A 22,550-nucleotide genomic window follows, 5' to 3' on the forward strand; every position below is an offset into this window, starting at 1 on the left:
CCGGTGTTGGGTCTCTGCGCCAGGTTCTCTCGAGGGCTCGGCAGTTCTTCTTGGAGCTCTTGAGTTAGTCGGTGAACCATGGGGCTTTCTTGCTACCGGGTCTGCTAGGCGGGGTCTTCAGAGGGGCGAGGTCGTCTGCGCAGTCGCTGATCCACTTCGTGAGGTTGGTGGCCGCTTGGTTGGAGTTCGTTGCGCTGGTGGGTTCTTGCTCAGGGCGGTCGCGAGCTGGTCGGCTGTGATCTTGTTCCAGCTTCTGCGTGCAACCTGTTGCTGGTGATGGTGGATCGTGGTCCTTCTGAAGCTGAAGTGGACGCAGCTGTGGTCCGTCCAGTGGAGTCCGGTGGCGTGGCTGAAGGCGATGTCCTTGCTGGATGAGAAGACGGGGTCGAGTGTGTGTCCGGCGTAGTGGGTGGGGGTGGTGACCAGCTGCTTGAGTCCCAGGTTTGCGAGGTTGTCCAGCAGGGTGGTGGTGTTGCGGTCGTTGTTGTTCTCCAGGTGGAAGTTGAGGTCCCCGAGGAGGATGTAGTCAGCGGAGAGGAGGGCGTACGGGCTGATGAAGTCGGCGATGTCTTCGCTGAATTGTGTGCGTGGTCCCGGGGGTCTGTAGATGAGGGTGCCTCTGAGGGTGGTTGGGGTTGATGTGGACCTGGAAGTGCAGGTGCTCGGCGGGTGCCAGGGTGTCGTCGGTGTTGGTCGTGATGTGGATGGTGTTCCTGTGGATGATGGCAATGCCTCCTCCGGTGTTGTTGATGCGGTCCCTTCGCCGTCTGGGATGGCGATGTCAGGCGCTGAAGAGGCGTTCATCCAGGTTTTCGTGAGGAAGGCGACGTCTGGTGAAGTTGTGTCGAGCAGGTTCCAGAGCTCGACGGCGTGTCTGTGGACGGAGCGGGTGTTGAGCAGGATGCATTTCAGGTGGCTGTTGCTCGTCTTGGTCTTGGGTGGTGCTGGAGTAGTGCAGGTCCGGATGCAGGTGAACTTGCAGGAGTTGCAGCAGAAGGGTCCGTGGGTGCGTCTCGGGGTGGCTCGGTAGCATCCTGGGATTCGACCGGCGTTGAGTGCGTTGAGGGTGGCGGCGTCGTACGTCCGGCGGGTGGGCTGGGGTCTGCGGTGGCCAGGGGTCCTGGCGCTGGGCGCGGTCCAGGCGCGGACAGGCGCAGACGGGCTTACCTTTGGCGCACCTTTGGCGCTCAGTTGGCGCTCCTGCTGCGCGCGTCCGCTGCACGGTCGCTCTGGGGGCGTCATAAGAAGGGAGCCGGGAGGGAGGGTCCGCTGGGAGGCGGGGAGCGCGTGGGCCAATCGGCAGTCGGGGGGGGCAGGGTCGCGGCAGGAACCGGCAGGAAAACCTATGCGGGCGGCCCTGCGGCGGCTGGGGCGCCGGATCGGCGTCAGCAGGCAGGCAGCAGGTAAGGAGGCAGGCAGAGCAGGCGGTGAGCGTGGGGGCAACCAGGCCGTGGAGGGCGCAGTTCCTCCTAAATGGGCGGACACATGCAAGCCTGGCCTCCACAAACAGCGAGTCTTTGCCAGGAGAACACAAAGAAATGAGGTTAGTTTAGCACCGAGGACCTTCGCAATGCAAAAACTTGTGCAAATTTACCAAGGTAAACAACATTTACCCTGAAACTTTTACAACGCAGGGAATAACAACGCGGTCGTTACAACGACCGCGTTGTGATACCGCTTACCATTACTCCGCAAGTCGGAACAACGACTTACGGAGGGGTTGGGGGGTGTTGGATTTAAAATCCAACACCTTCCCTAGTGTCCGCACAGACTGGAGTTGGACTAGTAAATTATACTATTCCAACATCCAGCACCTCCCTCCGCAAGTCGTTGTTCCGACTTGCGGAGTAATGGTATGCGGAATCACAATGCGGTTGTTGTAACGACTGTGTTGTGATTCCCTGCATTGTAAAAGCCAGCGGAATAACGTCATAGGTTCCTTTACCAACGTTCAGAACACTGCTCACTAATGGAAATCCAGTCAAGGGTATGAAGAGGGAGGGAAGACGTAATGGAAATTAGACAAGCAAGCCACAGTTCTGGTTGCATGAGTCCAAAGTTTCTGGAGTTAGTTCCTCGGTTTCTTGAGTGCTCTCATGAGCAACTTAGTGGTTGCTAATCTATTTTAGAAAAGTTAGAGGATCCATGAGCAGAATGAAATAACTGCAGTTGAGTGTTGAATTAACTTTCAACGGTTAGCTAGGAATAAAGCACAAAACCTGTGTTTTTCATTTCCTAGCCAGAGGGATCACAACATCGCCCTTGGTTACCTACTTGCACTTTGGAGCCGGTACTGTATTGGGCATGCTGCAGGCCGACTACCATAAGCTCCGCTGCAAAAGTGTTAAAGTTCTCCAAGTTAGCTTTGGTAACCCTCTTTCTGGTGGATACTTTGTCACCTTTTGAATCTCGGAAGGTGCCCTACTGGATCCGGAAAAGTTTCTACATCACTCCTTAGCAGTGGAAGGAGGCGCCATCGGACTTCTCCAAACCTCCATCCTACCTCCAGACGTGAGGACACAGGTCTGAAGTCATCTCATGCCAGCCCTTGAGGCAATGCTGAAACCTGCTTCCTACCAGTCTCAGACGGTGGCCGGAGGTGGACAGCGGAGAAAGCGGAAACAAGTGAAGAGGAGGAGGAATCACACACACATAATACAATGCTTATGCCCTCAATATACTCACACCAATAGAAAGGAGCACCAAAAATCTAAATGTAATGAAATAAAAACACAGTCAAACCCGTAAATAATAGTACACTCATAGAAGTCTCTTTCAGAGTGCTGTGATATATAACCACCACATCTGAAAGATCATTTACAACATTTCTAATCGCATTCAGGATGAGATCATGGGCATTGCATGAGACACAAGAGTTATGGTTTGTAGTGCAAGTTATAAACTGTGGCACGAACTACTACTTGCTAACTTCAGCGTTTTTTTCCAGTTCAAAATGTAAACATAACTGCCCTTTAACTGTGTGGTTTTTAAATGAATATCTGAGCTTTTTTAAACACACACGGAGGTGTTAAAACCAAAGCAAACATTAACTCTACTTTAAAACTTTGTGTGTGTGTGGGGGGGGGGGGGTAGGGAAAGAGAGAGACAGAGAACCAAGCTATAGGGACAGCAAGATTATATAACTGCAGGATAACAGTAGCTCAATAGAAAATCTGTAATAATTATTGTTGGACAACTGGTCGCCTCCATACTGGCACCAAAGAGCCGTTGCTGGTGGCAGCTTGTCTGCATCACCACCCCCGACTAGGAGAAATGGTATAATTATCAGGGTTTTACGGGTGCAGAGTTGCCGAGAGAGAATCAGTTGCCTTGGTTACATCTGTCTAGCAAAATGCACTGAAAATTGGCGATTTCTGCCCCCCGAGGAGCAAATAAAACTTAAGATAACAAGAGAATTTCTCTTTTCAAATAGCTTGGGTATAATCACCCCATATGGATTGAGGCCTAAAAAGCATGATTTTATTTTTTACGATCGTGTTTTATATACGTGCATTTCCCACAAATTCCCTAAACGGACAATGCCCATATACCACTTCGATGCATGCTCCCTTTTAGACATATTTTACGAGTACAGAGTACGTAGGAGCTGGGCGACTTCACACAAGGAACGTCATTTTTTTCCATGTAGACTCGAGCAGTTCAGTCCCTCAAACTTCAGTAGTCCCAGCTCATTCCCTTCCATTTTTAACATTCTATGCTTAATATAAAATGATATTTGATGCAACTGGTCATCGGCCGTTGTTCTTGGCAGTGCTTAATTTGAGCAGGTGCTTTCAGGTGCTCAGCACCTGCACTTCTTTCACAGGGCCGGGGCTACAATTTCTGAACCTGCAGGTGGTGGTCTAAATATTAATTGTTCAATTCAAAATAAAAAGAATAAAATACATTGCATGGTGACCTGTCCAGGCAGGCATAATTGTGTATCACCACGTTAGTGATGATGTCATCACGCTGATCACAAATCCAAGAAGTCATTGACAAACTATGGCTTGCATTCTATTCCCCTAGTCTGCTGCACCCTGCCACTGCCTGAACCTAAACCTTCCATTGGATTATTGTAGCTGGGGGCTGGCTCATGAAGGAGTTGAGGCAAGGAAGCTGCAAGAGCGCATTTGGAACTTGAATGTGAGGGCTCTTGAGGAAGAATAAATGAAAGTAAGTGTGGACTTTCTACTTGTTGCGGAGCCAAAGTACCATATCCGGCAGCCCTGCATTGCTGCTATCCTCAATGTACTCGATGCGGCTGTGGACCAACACAACTTTTGTGTGCCATGGCGTCACCAGTAGAATCTGTGCGCTGCACCCCAGAATGGTAATTGCGGAGCGTGAGTGAGTCCGGTAGGCACCACAGCCATACATACCGGCATTGGCAGCATTACTGCTGGGGACAATACCTGTGCTGTAGTAGGCAGGATCACAGCAAGCTGAGCAGGGGATGCTGATGCCGATGTCGTTGTCATCCCTGGACCTACTAATTACAGGCAGCACTATCAGTGACATGACCTGCTGTGCTCAAGCAGCCACCTGTTCCGCAATAAACCCAGTCATACTACACTGATTAATATATGCAAAAAAGTATTTTCATTTGGTGTACATTTTGTTTTTGCACTCGGTGTAGGTAGGAAAGTAAAACATGTCATCTTCCGCTTCTTTAAGAATGACAACAGGAAAACGCAGATTTCAAAATAGCATGGACATGTACAGGCTAACGACAGGGGCCACAGGCAGCAGCAGTGTTAGAGATGAGAGACAGCAAGAGTAAAGAGGAGAAGAAACAAGAGAGGAGAGAGATAAAATGGAGCAAAGTAGAAGAAAAGGAGGAGAGCAAATCAGATACAAAGAGAAAGCAGCCATGATGTGAAGAAGAGAGCATTAAGATTAAGAGAGAAGATAGAATGAAAGAATGTGGAGGACAGGACAGAGGAAAAAAAAGCAGACAAATGATAAAATGGAGACACAGCTAATCACTGCTAGAGAGTGATAGTAAAGAGCCAAGATCGAGGGGAGAGAGAGCAGAGCATGGATAAAAGTGAAGAGAAAAAAGTGCAGGGCTAAAATGAATAAAGGGCAAATCAGAAATACAGGGTGTGACAAGAATGATAGAAAACAATTAGAGAGGGGAGAGGATAGAGTCTTGGAGCAAAGACTTAGGGGACAGACAACAGATCAAGGTTAGAAGATAGAGACGGAGGCATTGAGAGTGTTGAAAGTGGGGCTCACCGGAGGAAGACGTGAGCGGTGGCCTCCTTGGCAAAATTTTCAGCACCTGCACTTCTTTTTTTACAAATTAAGCACTGGTTCTTGGCAAACAGAATCGATTCTGTGGGTCCCTTATACAAAGTCGGACGCTACATATCTTCTCACTTCTGAGCGATTCTCAGCGCTCCAGTCAAACAGAAGTTTACCTTTTCTAAAGCTCCTGACACACACAAGCACTGGGAGACAATTGGCCAGGCCTTGGCAAGCCCACAGTGCAAGACACCTAGTGAATGTATGTGGGCAGGCGCGCAGCGCCCATTGGTCTCAAAGGGCTTCGCCCCGCCTCGCCCCCCGCCAAGGCCTGGCCAGTTGTCTTCCTCTTCCGGTGCTTGCGTGTGTGAGGAGCTTTCGAAAAGGTAAACTTCTGTTTGACTGGAGCGCTGAGATGCTTACACCCATGTGATGCACCCACATACAGAGGCGCAACTAGAGCCAACTTTCGGGGTGGGGGCTAAGAAAACATTTCGGGGGTCTGGCTAATTCTTCGAGCACATGCAGTGCAGGAGTGGATACTGATTTCAGTTATGCAGAGCGCGTCTTCACCGTCCGGGGTTGTACTGGGCTGAATGTCCAAGGAGACCCTAGAGTCCACTTGTGGTTGCATTTCAGTTCAGTGTAAGCATCTGCCGCGGATTAGGTTGGTTGCCACTGAAAAATAAGGCTATCTACTGTTATCCCTCTTGAACTGCTATTCCAACCCTGCCCCTACTTTCTACCCGTTTATTCTGCTGCCTGTTCAGTTGTCCCCACCCAAACTCTTGCAAGTTACCTCGTCCCCACATGTGTGCTTTCATCTCTCTCCCAATCATGGTACGTACTTATACCAAACCCACCAGGGTTGGATTGGGATTGAAAATCGGCCCGGGCACGCCAAAACAAAAATCTGCCTACATTTGCATAATCACTCCTCAAATCACTGCTTTGGCGTGATTTTATAAAAAAACTTTAGGAGGGGGGGGTAAAAAAATGCATGCGTTAGTTTACACTGGTGAAACAAGTGAGGCCACTCCTACTCAGGACCCCTGCCCCCGCTCAGTATGTGCACACATTAATGGGCCGGCCAGCGAGAGAAAGAAAATGACACCTCTTCCTGTTGCTAAACAGAGGTAATGATCGCCCGTCTACCTCTAGAAAGGTCACTCAGACACCTACTCGGCTGCTGGCTGAGCCTGTATTCGAACAATAGACACAGTGCCCAAATGGGCCCCCAGACTGCTCAAAAAAAGCAGCCCACTGCATAAGTCTGACACCGGCCCCTCTGGCATTGCCCGAATGCCCGCGTTACCAATCCGACACTGAACCCCACCCCTTTTCGGCATCCTGCCCCTGTAGCTTCTAAGGTCGCTGTGGCTTCCTCCTCACCTCTACGCTCCTGTCAGTCCTCTCCTCTGCTCTCCTCGCTCAATGCTGCTGATCGCCTCTGGGGTCACCCGTAGCCCTCCAGCATCAAGGGATGCCTTGTACTCGGCCGCCAGAGCTCAGCACACCTATACACCATCTTGCTCCTTCTCACATACTTTGCCCGGGGCTCTGTCGTACACCTGACCTCACCTTCACATTGTATTCTTTTAGGCACCCTACTCTTCAAGCTCTGGTGTTGACCAACGAGGGGGAAGGCCATGAACAGTAACCCCATATCAGTCTGCCAACAATATTAATCAGCCCCCCCACTCTGGACAGCACTGCATGGTCTTGACTACAGTGACTCAGCACAAGTTAAAACCTAGTAGCCTCGCCGTCCCCATGCACCTCATCAAACCTAGCACTGCATCTAGAAGGCCCACTGCCCTTAGTTCATCTGCTGGACTTTACTTTGCAAGAATATCGAGAAACACTCTTTTCCTGTGCAAGGACCTCAATCAGTTTCTCTCCCTCCCAGCAGTGCTCTCTAAACCAGTCTGCCTGCTGTCCTTGAGAGATGCCCCTGCAGACTTTCTTCCCACTGGTGCCCCGTGTTGGTTTTATTCAATTTCTTCAATTTACCCCTCTGAAGACTACAGTGCAACTTCTTCAAATGCCTACATTCCCTCTAACCTCAGGGCTCAGTTTCAGTAACTTTTCTCACACTACTGCTCATTTAAGATACTTTCATGCTGTAATAAAAAAATTAATCGAAACAGAAACAGTCCTGGGTTGGCATATATTGAGGTTTCATAATCTCCCAACAGTCCCCATATTCTCCCATAAGCATCATAGTCATCTAACAATGTTTCAAGTTCAGATTCCTTACCTTTGCAATTTTGGCATCGTCTTTCTTCTTCGCACTCTGCAGGGACTCAAAGTGATGCCTCGCGCTGTCGTAATCCACCAGCTTGCGTCCCCGTTTAGCAATGCGAGACTGCGAAGGAAAGCAGCAGGGGAGATGAGTAAGTAACATAGCATAGCGCAAAGAGGCAATTTCTGATCGACAACAAGTTGGTCCTGATAAAAAGAGCCCATGCGTGTGTAGCGTCTTCCCAGCCAAGGTACCCGCCAGTGACAATGCCACACACAGCACATGGTATCACAAGTCTTTATTTGTTTACATGCAACTCAACTCAATGAACTCACAATTAAAAGCAGCCTTCACTGCAATACACTCAATTCATTACATCATAGCTCTACTGAGTTCACCAGAAGCCAAAAGATTTCCCTTATTGTTAACTCACAAGACAGTACATCTCCACTATTAAATGAAAACTTACCAATTTTACAAAAGATATACACATATATAGATTTAAATCTCTTTTAAGTAATGTCTTTGGTGCTAGAACTGTTCATCTGACAGTGTCGTGTGAAGTTGAGACCTATAACCATCATGATCCAAGATCTGCTGGGATGGTGAAAAAGCGGCAGCAGTCACTGGTGTTTTAGAATCAGGCTTCCCTTCACCATGAAGATCTGATGAACCATGAACCAAATGCTCAAAGTGAGAAGAGTCTCTGGCAATAGAGTTCCCAGGGTGCTGGGCAGTCACCATGTGTCCTTTGGTCAGCACCACTTGGAAAGGGGCTGCATCAAAGGGAGCATCGGATTTTCTTTTCTGCATTTTATGTGCGAGCACTCCAGTGCTTCATTTGAGCCAGTGGTTTCCGGTGCTGGGCACTGGCACTGGCACTTAATGGTCAATACTGCTCTTATGACAGTCTGCCATATGATGGCACTACTCATCTAATTTAGAGATGAGCAGAGCAACGGTTGTTTATGAATAAAATATACATTAAAAATTACGAATACCTGCCTCCCAGCCATTCCTTTAGATTTGGGGGCCTGGAATAAACTGAACTGTCGCACTTGCAGGTGAGAGAGTCGATTACTGGTTGTTTAAGCAGCGATGACTAGGGAGATGAGTGGTGTAAGCTGCAGTATCCTCCTGGTCAGGGCCCTGGCACTTATTTTATAAATTAAGCACAGGGGCACTCTGCCTCATCTCTGCGAGACAATGTTACTTGCATGCTGTCTTTAGTCAGCATATGCTTTCATCTTTTGTTTCTGAACCAAGTCCCTCGTACAACTTGCATTTTCATCTCTTTGTCTCGGATTTATCCACTGGAGTATGTTGGTTGTCACTGCTCTGCCGAACATCAATGTTGCCGGACTTTCACTTGTGGTCGAACGAGGTGTTGAATGTTCAGCTCTCAAATTAGAGTTTAACACAGTTTATAAGTTCAGAATTTTTAATGAAAAACATAAATTGAACGTGTACAAAGTAAGGGTAAATAAGCAAAGAAAAAAGTATACAATAACATAAGTGACATAGTCATTGAAAAGGATAATGAACTACAGACATAACCAGCAATTATGATTTACATAGCAATTAATGATAATGATCAACAGGAAGATGATAGAAATAATGCTAACAAAAATAGATACATCAACTAAGGGAACTTATGGAGGTTTGGCTACTTCTTGTTGAAAGGGAGTTAGAGACAGTGAGCGGCGAGCACTTATATCAAAGAATGAGGTGATCGGATCCCATAACCGTTTTCGTTTTGGGGCCAAAGCTAGTGGGTATACAAACGTTGTGTCTAATCTATGGTTGTAACATATAGCATACCACCATGCCTGATAGGAGACTTTAGTGAGATCCTTCCAAGCCTTGGTGATCTATTGAAAAGCTACTGCTATAAGTAGGTCAATTATTTTTATGCTGAAAGTGCAGTGGTCCCATATAGGGGAGATACTACCTAGAAAAATTTGAGATATATGGAAAGGGTGCTTAGAGGAAAAAATATTATTTATTTGAGATCACACCTTGACCCAAAACGAATGAACCGGGGCACATTCGAAGAGAAAGTGCAACAAATCTGCATGAGGTGCGGAGCAGGTCCAACATGTATCCGGAATGTCAGAACATCTTTTGCGGAGTGTAAGAGGTGATAATAAGAGTCGATTATAAATAAAAAATAAAGTCTGAGTGGTGTTCGCAGCCCTGGAGGATTTCCGTAGTTTCACCCATATCTTGTCCCATAACACAATAGGCCATGAAAGACCTAAGTCAGCCTCCCATGCTACCTCCACTTTGGTTTTTGCACGTGATGATGCTGGTGCGTGTAGAAGAGCATAAATCTTGGATGCTTTAGTGCCTCTAATCAGTGAAGTACGTAATTGAGATATGATAAGAGGTTCTTGAGGTGACGTGGAAAAAAGTTAAATGCGAATCATGTACTGATTTAAGTGTTTGTGTTAATATGAGAAATTTAGCACGGAAAGAGGAAGGAAGATGAAAAGATGTAGCAGCTTCTGAAAAAGGAATAGTATGGGATTGTTGAAACAACTGATGCACCCAAAATGATACCTCGACTCCTCCAGGACTTCCAAAAAATTGGTTTATTATTTAATAAAATCGAGGTATTGTGCCATATAGGTTGTTCAAAAAAGGAGGAAATTAAAGGGGGTGGTAAAATCTTAGAAGTGTATTTGAGAATTGGGGTAGATATAGATTGCGGTGGACGAGAGAAAGAAAGGTATTCTAGGAAGGAGAAGGGAGAGAGGTATGCCAGTTCCAGAATTGACCACAAAGGAGAAAATGTGGAAGAATCTTCAATCCATCTCGATGCTTGATTTAATAAAAAAGACTTGTGATAAAGAGAAAAGTTCAGAAAATTTACTCCACCCTCTGCTTTTGGACGCGATAACTTAGATATAGACATGCAAGCTTTTTTACGCCCCCACAGGAAAGAAGATAAGATAGAATTAATTTTCTTGAAATGATACAGAGGGATAGAGAAAGGAATATTAGAAATTGTGAACAAAACCAAGGGAGAGAGCATCATTTTAATTGTATCCAATCTGCCCCACCAAGATAGATATAGAGGATGCCACTTTGTGGTGAGATCCGTTAGTTTTTGTAAGCAATCATCCATACATCGTGAGACTGTGCCTGAGAGAGTAGGAGTAAAGTGAAGACCCAAGTATTTAATACATTTAGGATTCCACGTGAACCCCGAACTAGTGAAATCCGACTTATAAGTAAATTTAGTTAGGGGTAAAATCTCGCATTTATCCTTATTTAATTTATAGCCAGAGACAGAGGCGAAAGAATGAACCTCAGTCAAAAAGGCAGGTAAAGATGTTGTGGGTTTAGATAAGAATAGTAAAACATCATCGGCATAAGCCGCCATTTTAATTGTTGCCTGCTGAAAAGTAAAACCATGTATTGCATTATTCTGGCAAATCCGCAGCAAGAAGGGTTCTAAGGCAAGATTAAATAAGAAAGGCGAAAGAGGACAACCCTGACGAACCGCTCTACCAAGGGAAAAATAAGAAGAGATACCACCATTTGCCGCAATAGCTGCTCTGGGATGCGCGTATAAGAGAGAAATTAAGGCAGAGATTTTTGGGCCAAAACCAAACCACTTCAGCATCTGAAAAAGGTATGACCACTCAACTCTGTCAAAAGCTTTTTCCGCGTCCAAAGCTATTGCAACGAGAGATTGAGATGAATGTGAAGTTTTAGAGAGAATATCAAAAAATAATCTGGTGTTATCTAAAAGCAATCTACCTTTGACGAAACCAGACTGTTCCCTACCCAGTAGATCAGGTAAAAAGGGTTCTAAACGCAGAGCTAAAGCCTTAGAAAATTATTTATAGTCAATATTGACTAAGGAAATGGGTCTTTAGTTTTTACAGTACTGTGGGTCTTTACCTGGTTTGGGAAGAATACATATGAGAGCATCAGAGAAGGAACCGGAGGAAGAGCCGGAATCTAGAAAAGTGGAGAGAAGAGCGTGCAATTTGGGGAGAAGTAAATTCGAGAAATGGAGAAAGAATTCAACTGTAAATCCATCTGGACCCGGAGCCTTATCTTTTTTAAGAGACTTCAAAGCACAAAGAAGTTCCTTCTGAGTTAGGTCTGATTCTAGTGAAGAGAGATCATGAGGGGTAACGGAAGGAGACTCAATACCAGAGAGAAAAGGGTTAATGACCTGGGCCGAGGAAGCCGTTTCAGACAAATATAATGTTTTATAAAATTGAAGAAATTCTTCCAAAATCTCATCATCTTTATGTCTCAGTACAGAGTCTTGGCCATAAATGTTTTCTATATCAGTCTTATTTTTCTTGACTTTCAAATAATTTGCTAATAGTTTCCCGGCTTTATTTTGACCCCCATAAAATTTAGCACTGGTGCGCAGTAAAAAATTGGAAGTTTAACACAGTTTATAAACTGAGCTTCTCAAGGGTAGAACGCTGCACCTTTCTTTAGTGAACTGTACATATTTCAAACAGTTTGTTGGCCAGCGGCCGCAAAGGACTGTTCTTTTGATGATTTATACTCAGATGCGCTAAGAAGTCTTTGAACTCCAGACTATTAAAAGGCAGCCATGGTCAAATTGTATGGCTAGAACATCCCATGTCGTAAAGATGCCATCCAGTCTCTCAACGCCTCATTCTTGAGTAAAGGATGAGAAATCCTCAATTAATGAAAATCGTGAATATTTGTCCACAATGACAATCAGGTGATGTCCATTGTTGTGTACTAAAAAAGTCAATGGCCATTCTCTCCCATGCATGCTTTTGGTGTTCTGACATGTTTAGGGTGTGTTGAATAATTTTTATAGATAGGCAGTTGCATAGATGTCACGCCTTTAATTCCTTCTAAACTCCCTCATCTAGATATGACAGTCAGACTGTTTCGGAGAGCTTGTTTTGTGGCAAAGATTCCCCTATGTCCTTTGTGGGCCTCTTCAATAATTTTCAGTTTTATACTCTGTGTAACCAAGATTCTTGACCCTCGCAACATAACTCTCGAGTTATGGACAGTTAATTTTTGACATTTCTCTATTTTTGATATTCACCTTCACTGGTGAGAGGTTGAGTTTGCTGGTTACACTACTGATGTACAATTACATCCTTCAGCTTTAGCAAGTCACTATCGTGGCTTATGGCAGTGATAATCTGGACTAAAGAAATGGCAGTTGGTGTGTTCGATTTTATGATGAAGTTGATATAAGATTTAATTGACTAAGATGGAGTGCCATGGCCTTGAATGGTCACTCTGGAAAAGTAGTACGCAGGGTTATGATTCTTACCTAGATGATGCAATGTCATACATATTTGTACTCTTGATGTCGTAGTACCCAACGTTTAATGCGAGGAGGCATCTTGGCCTTTGAATTGCCAAATATTGTCAGTAAAGCTTGATGATCAGCTACCAGAGTAAAAGGATTTACGTAAGAAATACATGGAGGTGTTCACAAGCCCATAGCACGGCTAAACTTTCATTTTCAGGTTGAGAGTAAACACCCTCTCGTTGGGACAAACTCCTACTTGCAAACTCCACAATATGCCTTCGAGCGGGTGCTCGCTGTGCAAGGATACCACCAAATCCAACTGGGCTAGCATCAATAACAACCTCTGTATAAAGTTTCGGATTTAAGTAAGCCATTTCAGTAGCATTCTCAATGGCTGGTTTGATTTTCTTAAAGCTGTTGTCACATTCATGTGACCACTGAAATCAAACATTCTTTTTCATCGCCTCTCAATGGAGCACTTACAGTGGCAACTTCTTGAAAATATCTAGAACAGTAACTGGCCATTCAAAGAGATGAATACACCATAGAAACCTCTTGTATGGGATCAGCATTTGACAGCACTTGTACTTTAGTAGGATCTGGTGTCATACCCCCATCAGAAAAGATATGGCCAGAACATTTTTGCTTTGTCTGATGTGGATTGATACACAAGATGCAGATTGTATCTAAATTAGAGTTCTAAACTGTTAAATTACTTCAGTAGAAGTTATATCATTGGAGTAGGCCCAGTTTGCATTTGCTTTGGGACCAGTGGAGCTGGATGTAGTGCCACTGAATTCTGGCAAGGGAGGTGGAGTAGCAAACCATCCCACCTTTACATGAGAGGTGAGGCATGGTGAAAGATCAGAACATCTAGGCCAGGAAGGCTAAGAAAGGAAGGGAGCAAAAGATTTGGGTAGGGTAAGCATGGAGTGGTACGAGTCACCACAGAATAGGGCACGTGCAGGTTGAACAAAGTATGGAAACAGAGACTCTTGTGAGGACTGGTACATCAAGGTGCAATCCCAGAGGGTCCAGGCAAGAAGGAGAATGGGCTAAAAACAACAAGAAGCAAATCAGGCGACCCCAAGAGTGGAAAGCTAGAGTGAGGTGAAGGACCAGGTGATCCATGTTCTAGAGATGATGAAAGTGGTAAGGACCTATAAGACAAAGACATGGGGAAGTCTACATGGAATTGAAATAAAGATATTTGACAGGGTTGCAACCTTTTTTCATGCCAGAATCATAGATAAACGAATGCTTTCCCAGGCTCCAACACATTGTTAGTCCCAATCATTCTGGGCACAAATGTATCCAGCCAAGGACTTAACTGATATCTCACCGGAGCACATGTTCCACCTGCCCTAAACAAATCAGCCTGCACCCAAAACCCAAAAAGTGACTGGTGGCAACATTAGGGACTGGGAAAAATGGCCGGGGAATTTAGTAGTTAAGTTTTGAATAGGAGGGTGGGCAGAGACATACAGGGTGTTTGATCACTTGTTAAAGTAAGAGGTCATGCAGGGTATAAACTCCAAGGTTTCAGGTGAGTATGGGAGAAGAGAAAGTAGAGGGGGTTGCACAAATAGCAGAAATTTGCAGGAAAGAGGTCAAATGTTCACTATGCTCTCACATATGGAAGTCTTGGATAGCCTTCATAGTGATCATAAGGTGATCTCTTGTCTGATAGACATGACCTCTAATGGAGGTAGGAACTTATAGAATGTTAAAGATATATCTGTGGGATTCACAAGACCCAATACAGGAATGTATTGGAATGCCAAAGCATCTGCAAAATTAAAAGAATCATTTACAGCGCTGTTAGAAGATCTACAGCTTCTTTCCATGATCCAATAACATAGCATGGAATTGGTCTAATAGCCTTGCTCTCTGCCTGTAACTCAACTAATTTACCCTTCGACCAGAGGCCACATCCTAATCCGGTTATTGGTTTAAACAGGGAGATAAATAGATTAGTGAGGCTTCAATATCGGTCTTTTAGCGCTGAACGAAGTGCATTAATCTATCTCCTGAAAAGGAAAAGAGATGGGAAAAAATGCTCCTTGAAGAAAAGAAAGGAAGACTATAATTGGGTACAGCTAAAAGAAGCAGCCTCTCGCAAGGATGACAACAAAAAATGGGAAATTATTTCTGAGAGCTGCGGCTCCAGATTAAGTCCCTCCCTGTTCTTATAATTGAAGCAGTTTGGAGTGTATCTGGAAGATCTCTATTCTGACAATGTTAATTCAGTGTTGCCGCATTATCCTTTTATTGCATCCCCTTCTTCCCCAGTATACAGTGCTTCCTCTATGAACGAAATTATGGACATTATTAAGGGAATTAGATATTCTGGGCCAATGGGCCTGGACGAAGTGCCCATTACTACAAACAAAGGGAGCCTTTGTTGTGGGCTTCTCACTTTACTCCCCTGTTTGCCCACTATTATCAGTATGGTGTTACCCCTCTTTCCTGGTCTGGAAGCATCTTAATCCCCTTGTATTAAAAGAGTCCAAGATATCTTCCAATCAACTATCGCCAAATAGCATTACAGGATGCAGTAGGGAAAATATTGTCAAGAGTATCTAGGAGCACCCTACGGGATGAGTTGAAGAGGAAATAATTCTCCCGATTGAACAAGCAGGTTTTAGAAAGAAACACTGTACACCTGATAACATATGTATGCTGAAACTCATAGTAGAAAAAGTATAATTCAATACAAGGGATAAATGTTTATGTGGCATTAATAGATTTTTTCTACAGCTTTTGATAGGGGGGGACGTCAAACACTAGGCAAAGAACTAATGTACTTAAGGATGCCAGCTGTTATTGGGGGGAGGGCGGGTTTGGGGGATTGAGCTGTATCCTCTACAATTTTAACAAAAAATGGCCTGAAAAAGGGTTCTCTCCTCGCCCCTTTACAATTCTCATTGTATGTCTTGGACCTTTCTGAATGCCTTGCATTCTACAAGGGACATGCGCTCAAGATAGGTTGTCGTCCTTTCCCTTGCTTGATGTATGAAGTTGACATTGTGATCATGGACCCATGGGCCTGAACTAGAAGTTGCTGTCTTTACAACAGTATTCCATTCTGCACTATTTGAAGGTCAACATGTCAAAAAGCAAGGTAATGATTCTAAAAAGTAGACAGGCTGGGAAGACTAGCAAATATGTTTGGGGCTCAGGTATAGAGAAGCTGGAGATTGTAAAGTCATACCCTTATTTAGGTGAAATTGTTGAAGGAATATGCTGGAAAAAGCCCATATTGAATTTTGTTCATCCAAGGCCTCCTCGCATGATAATGAGATATGTGCTTTTTATATTGCAATGGAGTGAAGACATTTTACTCAGCTGTTAACCGTTTTTAAGGCAAAAATCCACCTGACCCCATTATATGATTTATATTCTATTATTGTGTCAAAATTTGAATTCTTAGAGAAAATATAAGGGACACTTTTAGGCAAATTATTTAATTGTAACTCTCTATGTCGACCCCTGCTATGAGGTTGGAACTTGGTTTGATAAGCCCCTATGTGCAGGGGTTGAACAGAGTGATGCGGTGGGGCTATCGACGCAAAAACAGTCCATGAGAGGTTTTATGAATAGTGAAGTATTTCGCTCACAGCAGGGTTAATATTCATTTTCTTGGGATTTTGCCTGAGCTACTTTGACTTGCAGGAAGAAGTCCTAGCTTCCCTCTCTCCTACACAATTTAACAGCCATTTGTCAGCTTTGTTAGCTTTCAGAGAGATTCTATGGTATGTATGCTTAAGAAAAGGCTGGTGGGGAGAATTTAATCTGGACACCTTAAGGTAGCTATGCAGTAACCTACCTGGAATTTGGAACATATACTTCGCAGATTTTGGACACTATTTCATTTTTTTATTGCATTCACAGCAAATAGCACAAAACAAGTTCAGAAAATCCCAATTTATATACATTTACAAGTTCATTGCAACAAAGAGAGTTCAAATAATACTCCAGATTCTCATCCTGCCCACGGTACTAGGACCCCTATCTTTCATTATTCCACCAATATTTCTGTAAATTTCGACATCCACTATCAGTCCTCAAAGTAATCCCGAAACGCACTCCAGATTTTTATACCCAATTTTTTTCGTCAAACCCCTAATAGAAAAGAGACCCCACTCCAACTTAAATAAACTATACATTTTAACACGCCATTGATGAAAATCAGGTGGTTTTTCCTGAAGCCACTCAGTAGCTATACATAGCCGTGCAACAGTCATAGCAAAAAAAAAAAAATGCTGATGTTGATACAATGGCTTCACGGGCCGATCCTTCAGTATTTTCCCCAACAGCATCATAGCAGGGGTTATATCTACAGGCATTTTAGTTACATAAGCAAGAAACTTTTCAATTCCTGTTATAAAACATTGAAGTTTTAGACAACTGAAAAAAATATGTATACTAACTGCATCATCAGCCTTACAACGAAAACATTTACCATCATTCCCATCTCACCATTTTGCCATTCGGAGCGGAGTGTAGTATAAATCAAACAAAGTTTTAAAAAATGTCGCTTTTAAATTTGCAGACATTAACGCTTCCTTGGATAGCAAAAGCAAATCTTCTATAACTATTTCGGGATCCTCTAATGCGCTCCCCCATTTCAACCTGACTTTATCTAAGTCATCACTTTTCCCGGTAAGCAGTAACTGATATAACATTCCTATTTTTACAAGCTTCCTGACTCCAACTACTTTATTTTTCTGAAAAACCACCCTACGCCGAGATAAATAATCCTGTATTTGTAAAAATTTGAAAAAAAAATACCTGGGAAAAAAGAATTGATCCCTTAACTCATCAAATGATTTACAAATTCCATCCTCCTTGTACATATCACCTAGCATTCTCACCCCCTTCCTCTGCCACTTTATTGCCATGTCATCCGAGAATATCCCGGGGAGAAGCCAGAAAGTTTTAAAAGGAGTATAATAAGAAATTTTCCCAATTGCCATTGAATTGGCAAACGATTTCCAGACCTTAAATGCAGCAATGACTACCTTAAAAGGAGTCCGTTTATAGTAACTCCCATCTAGCTCAATAAATAATGATTGTTTCGCAATTGACCCTAACTGCATTTCAAAAATAGAGGGGGCAAAAGCCGCATCCTCAACTGACTCCCCCCTTATCAAAACCCTCATCTTGAGTACAAAAGCAAACTACATAATATAAAAAAAAATCAGGCACCCCCATCCCTCCCCTAGCAGATGGTAATATCATATATTTCATTGCCCGTCTAGGTCTTCCTGGGCTCCAAATAAATTTGCCACACATCGACTGTAGAGCCTGTACCCTAACTTTGGTGATTTCTAGAGGTATTGACCTAAACAGGCAAAGTACCTTTGGTAACACATTCATTTTTTTTATATTTGAACGTCCAATAATGGTAAGATGTAGTCGTTCCCACCTATCCAAAGAGTTCTTAATTTTAACCATTAGTGTGTTCCAATTACTGTCCACTAACTCGGTCATATTAGCCTTTAACTGAATACCTAGATACATAGCCTCTTTCACCACTCTCTCGTCCTGCCAAGCTAATGAGTCCGAACATAAAATCTGAGTTTTTGACTCATTTAATTTATATCCTGCTACACTTCCGAACTCCTTCGCCAACCGCTCAATCTCTTTAATGGCAGTAGCTGGATTAGTCGTTGCCACAGCAATATCATCGCATACCCGAAAACAGAAAAAATATATTCAGACACACGATAAGGTGGGATCAGGTTACTTGGACTCAATAACTCAATAAAGGGATTGATATATAAGGCAAACAAAAGGGGGGAACACGGGCATCCTTGTCGAGTTCCCCATGCAATATTTAAGGAATCCGAAAATAAGCCCATAGCAGGGATCTTGGCCGTGGGAGTTAAATAAAGGGCCTGTAAGGCACAAATACATTTTGATCCGAATCCCATTTTCTCCATAAGTCTCCACATATAACTCCACTGAACCCGATCGAACGCTTTTTCAGCGTCAAGTATGATAAGCGCTAGCTCATTTTTATTCACAGCTGCCATATCAAATAACGTGATAACCTTGTTGACATGCTCTACCGTTCCTCTTTTTGGTATAAAACCATGCTGTTGTTGTGATACTAAAGACACCATGCATTCTGATAATCGGTTGGAAAGGATTTTAGAATAAATTTTGTTGTCAGCATTTAGTAAAGATATTAGACGGTAGGATCCTACCTGATCCGGCGGCTTAACCTTTTTGCAAAAAACGGCTATCGTAGCATCTGACCATGAGCTCGGAGGGAAGCCCGCCTGGGCCGTCTGCATAACAACTAGCAGCTCATTCTTAATAATTTTATAAAACGGTCTATAAACCTCACTAGGTATCCTATCAGGGCCTGATGCTTTTCCAAAAGCAGGACTACTCACTGCTATTTCCAACTCCTCCTCAGTTATTAAAGATTCAAGTTCCTGAGCTAATATTGGGTCTAGTATTTTTAGGCCCACTGCGAGCATTTCCACCCAATCTAATCTATCTCCTGTCCCACTTTGCTGTGCATATAATTCAGAATAAAACTGCTGAAATTTTTTTAGGATCTGCGGAGGATCAGAATGAGACACACCCATGACATCTTTCATCACCTGAATGTTTCTGGCAAACTCCTTCATCCGTAACTGAACAGCCAGCCTCTTCCCAATTGTTTCACCATACTCATGTTTTCAATTCTAGATGTTAAGTACTTTCTTGCGTTCTCTGCGCTCCAGAAACCCACCACCTTCGCTCTATCTATTGCCACCTGGTTCTCTAAATCTGCTAAATCATTCAAACCTCTAACAACAGCATTGGTTAATAAAATTTCAGACTGAGTTAAATGTCCATATAACATTGCTAGTTCTTGTTTAAATTTCATTTGCTGCCAGAAACGAAAGCTCATACATTCGCCGCGAAAGCCTGCTTTAAAGGTGTCCCAGACTATGCCCACAGTGGCCGTTCCTTTATTATTCTGAAAAAAAGCCCGAATCCACCTTTCCATATGAGCCTTAAACTCCTTGTTTAACCCCAGCTTCTGGTCAAACGTAAAATTTGAGCATTTAAGTCTGTTTGAACCTCCTTGTATCTTCAGTACTATGGGAGCATGATCCGATGAGACCCTGGGTTAAACACTCACTGTAGCAGGGCCCAGTATTGCCACTGGGGCAAAAAATAAGTCCAATCTAACTAACTTCTTGTGGGGATAAGAATAAAAAGTATACCCATTATCCGGTGTCCTCAAGTTACCCCACACATCCACCAGCCCTTGATCACTCACTAAATTATGCAAAGCCCTATATACTTTTGGTTTACGTCCCTTATATTTATCAACCCCGTCCTGCAATGCTCTGTTCGTCAGGTTGATATTAATATCTCCACATAGCACCACTGGTTGTCGCCAAGTGGCCAATTCCAAATTTACTTCATTTAATACTCCCGGGTCATCCACATTAGCTCCGTACACTGTACAAAGCGTCAGGTTCTTTCCTTCAAAGCTGCATTCTGCAATTGCCCACCGTCCATTTTTGTCCATTAGTGTCCGCCCGGTTTCAACAAGATTTTGTTTAACAAAAATAGCCTCCCCCTTATCATGCTGGTTTGCCCTGTCGCTACTACCAATGAATATCCCAAATCCTTTAACACCTCCCTTTAAGACCATGGAATATGTGTTTCCTGTATGCAGAGTATGTCCGGGGAAATGTATCTCAGTTCAGCTGCTACCTTTTGTCTTTTGATAAAATTATTAAGGCCAGACACATTCAATGAACAAATTCTTACCCCTCTATCTGCCATTTTTAATCATAATCCCATGACGCAAACACTTCTTAAGGACCATTGCCCTTTCAAGACCAAAAGATATTCTTAAAACTCTCAATTCAAACTGACTATTTCTGCTATATAATGATTTCTGCTTTATTTGCTGTGAGCAATTTTTACCCTTTTTCCTACAGATTTTGGACACTATTTCAAATGAATGTGCTCCCGCTAAGTTAGCTAACTGCAAATTGGGCCTCTTGTAGAAATCTGGGGAACAAGTGTAATTTGTGCAATGTAGGGATTCAGGATCTCAATAATGCACGCTTTGTTTGTCCCTCCTCTTAAGGCTGATGTTTCTATAGAATGATATTAAATCAATAGAGATGGCATGTAAGGTCGTCCTCCACCCAAAAAATGAAGTAATGCTTTACAAAAGATTATACATTTTGTAATTTTTTAAAAATTTCTATTTATGTGGGTTTAGGATTGCTGCAATGATGATGCGATAATTTGACCAATAATTAAGTATTTTAACCCTACATGTATTTATTTTTATTTGTATCAAGGTTGCTGCTATGTAAATGAAAGTAGTTTGAGCAAATGTTTAAATATAGAAGTCTTCTTTTGCTATTTCTGTAAAGTTTGGTTTTTTTTTTAATTATTTTTTGTCATGGTTTATGTGGACCTCTTAAGTTCCAAATCCTAAATAAAGAATTGAAGTCAAATGTGGTGTGGAAATAGGAATACGGTGAGGTGAGATGGAACTGGTTGTTGTCCTTCCCATTAAGTCATAAAGTCCACCTCTTCTACAGTAAAACTACTAAATTACCTAATATTACACAAGGCTTTTAGCCCTTATCACCAAGCAATAAAGCAGAGATCCACTTTATATAGACATATGGCTTCAGCTGTTCAGAAGTAAGACCACAGAGAGGCCTCCAGCAGTCGACATCTTCAGGTTTCACAACATTAGTGCACAATATGAAGGCTATATTTCTTCTCAACAAAAAGAAGGACCAACTTTACACGACAGAGTGGAGGTACCTATCCACCAGTAACACAAGAAGGGTACAGAGTTTCCAGACAAGAGTGTAAGAGACAAGAGTGTGTGCAGCATAAAGGAAAGGAAAAAGGGAAAAGGGCATTTCCCTTTTTGGACCTAAAACCCTCACACACCTAGCAAGCTAGATGTCATGCTTCATCATATGGGTTCTGCTCCTCGTCAGACTGGCGCTGCAATGTCTGACGGGCACCCGTAAAGGGGCTCTTTATCAGAGATCCTTTTATCCGGCCATATGGTGCGTGTGGGTGAGAGGGCAAGTGAAGGTGTAGTCGTGAAGTGGTGGTGAATAAAAAAGGTGGGTCAGTCCACAAGGACTTTTATTAGCGTGGCTGACACCCTTGGTAAAAATGGTGGGAGGGGAGATATGTGCTAAGAAGTGTGCTCAGCAGGAAATCTACGACCCTCTGGTCAGGTCAACATGTTTCTTGCTCCAGTGGCAATTCTTCAGGACCTAAGTGCTCAGTACTACACAGTGAATAAAAATTAAAACTTAATGTACAACCTTATTCCAGGAGGTCAATAGGAAGGCAGGCCGACAGGTACTGCTATTGAGTGGTGACCCTAAGAGATTTACTAAGGCGCCTCGCAGTCTGCTCTCGTGGGACCTGCGCCTATGGTCAGGTTCCGGAGATATGCGCGGTCACAGCCGTCACAACCTACCCCCACGAGCCTGGTCAGGGCATCAGAGTAAAAAAAACCTATCCACCAGTCACTCAACTTTTTGGCAAATGTACCACGGTATTAACTGTGCATAGTTTGAAAAGCATGACATTAATAACTTGAAGGCCTAGTCAGATCAAGAGAATCTAGGAAGAAGGGAGATGGCCTTGAGAACTAGATTATGATATGATATAATATAATATGATTATTCTAGGTGATTATATTATCTCTACATATACAGTCAATACATTGGACATATATGCCACTGAACTCCTGGACACGTTCTT

General features: G+C 43.4%; 1 protein-coding gene across 23 annotated transcripts in view; it reads right to left on the minus strand.

Annotated features, from left to right (window-relative positions):
• Positions 1-22,550, minus strand: part of BIN1 (bridging integrator 1) — a 556,732-nt gene that overhangs the window by 274,728 nt on the left and 259,454 nt on the right. For all 23 annotated transcript variants that reach the window (XM_086957148.1, XM_086957143.1, XM_086957146.1 and 20 more), the window contains exon 6: positions 7,511-7,618. In XM_086957148.1, the coding sequence (XP_086813274.1) occupies positions 7,511-7,618 (108 nt within the window). The remainder of the gene's footprint in view (positions 1-7,510; positions 7,619-22,550) is intronic.

This window comes from Lissotriton vulgaris, chromosome 2_1 (assembly GCF_964263255.1).
Source record: "Lissotriton vulgaris chromosome 2_1, aLisVul1.2, whole genome shotgun sequence".
Taxonomy (NCBI): domain Eukaryota; kingdom Metazoa; phylum Chordata; class Amphibia; order Caudata; family Salamandridae; genus Lissotriton; species Lissotriton vulgaris.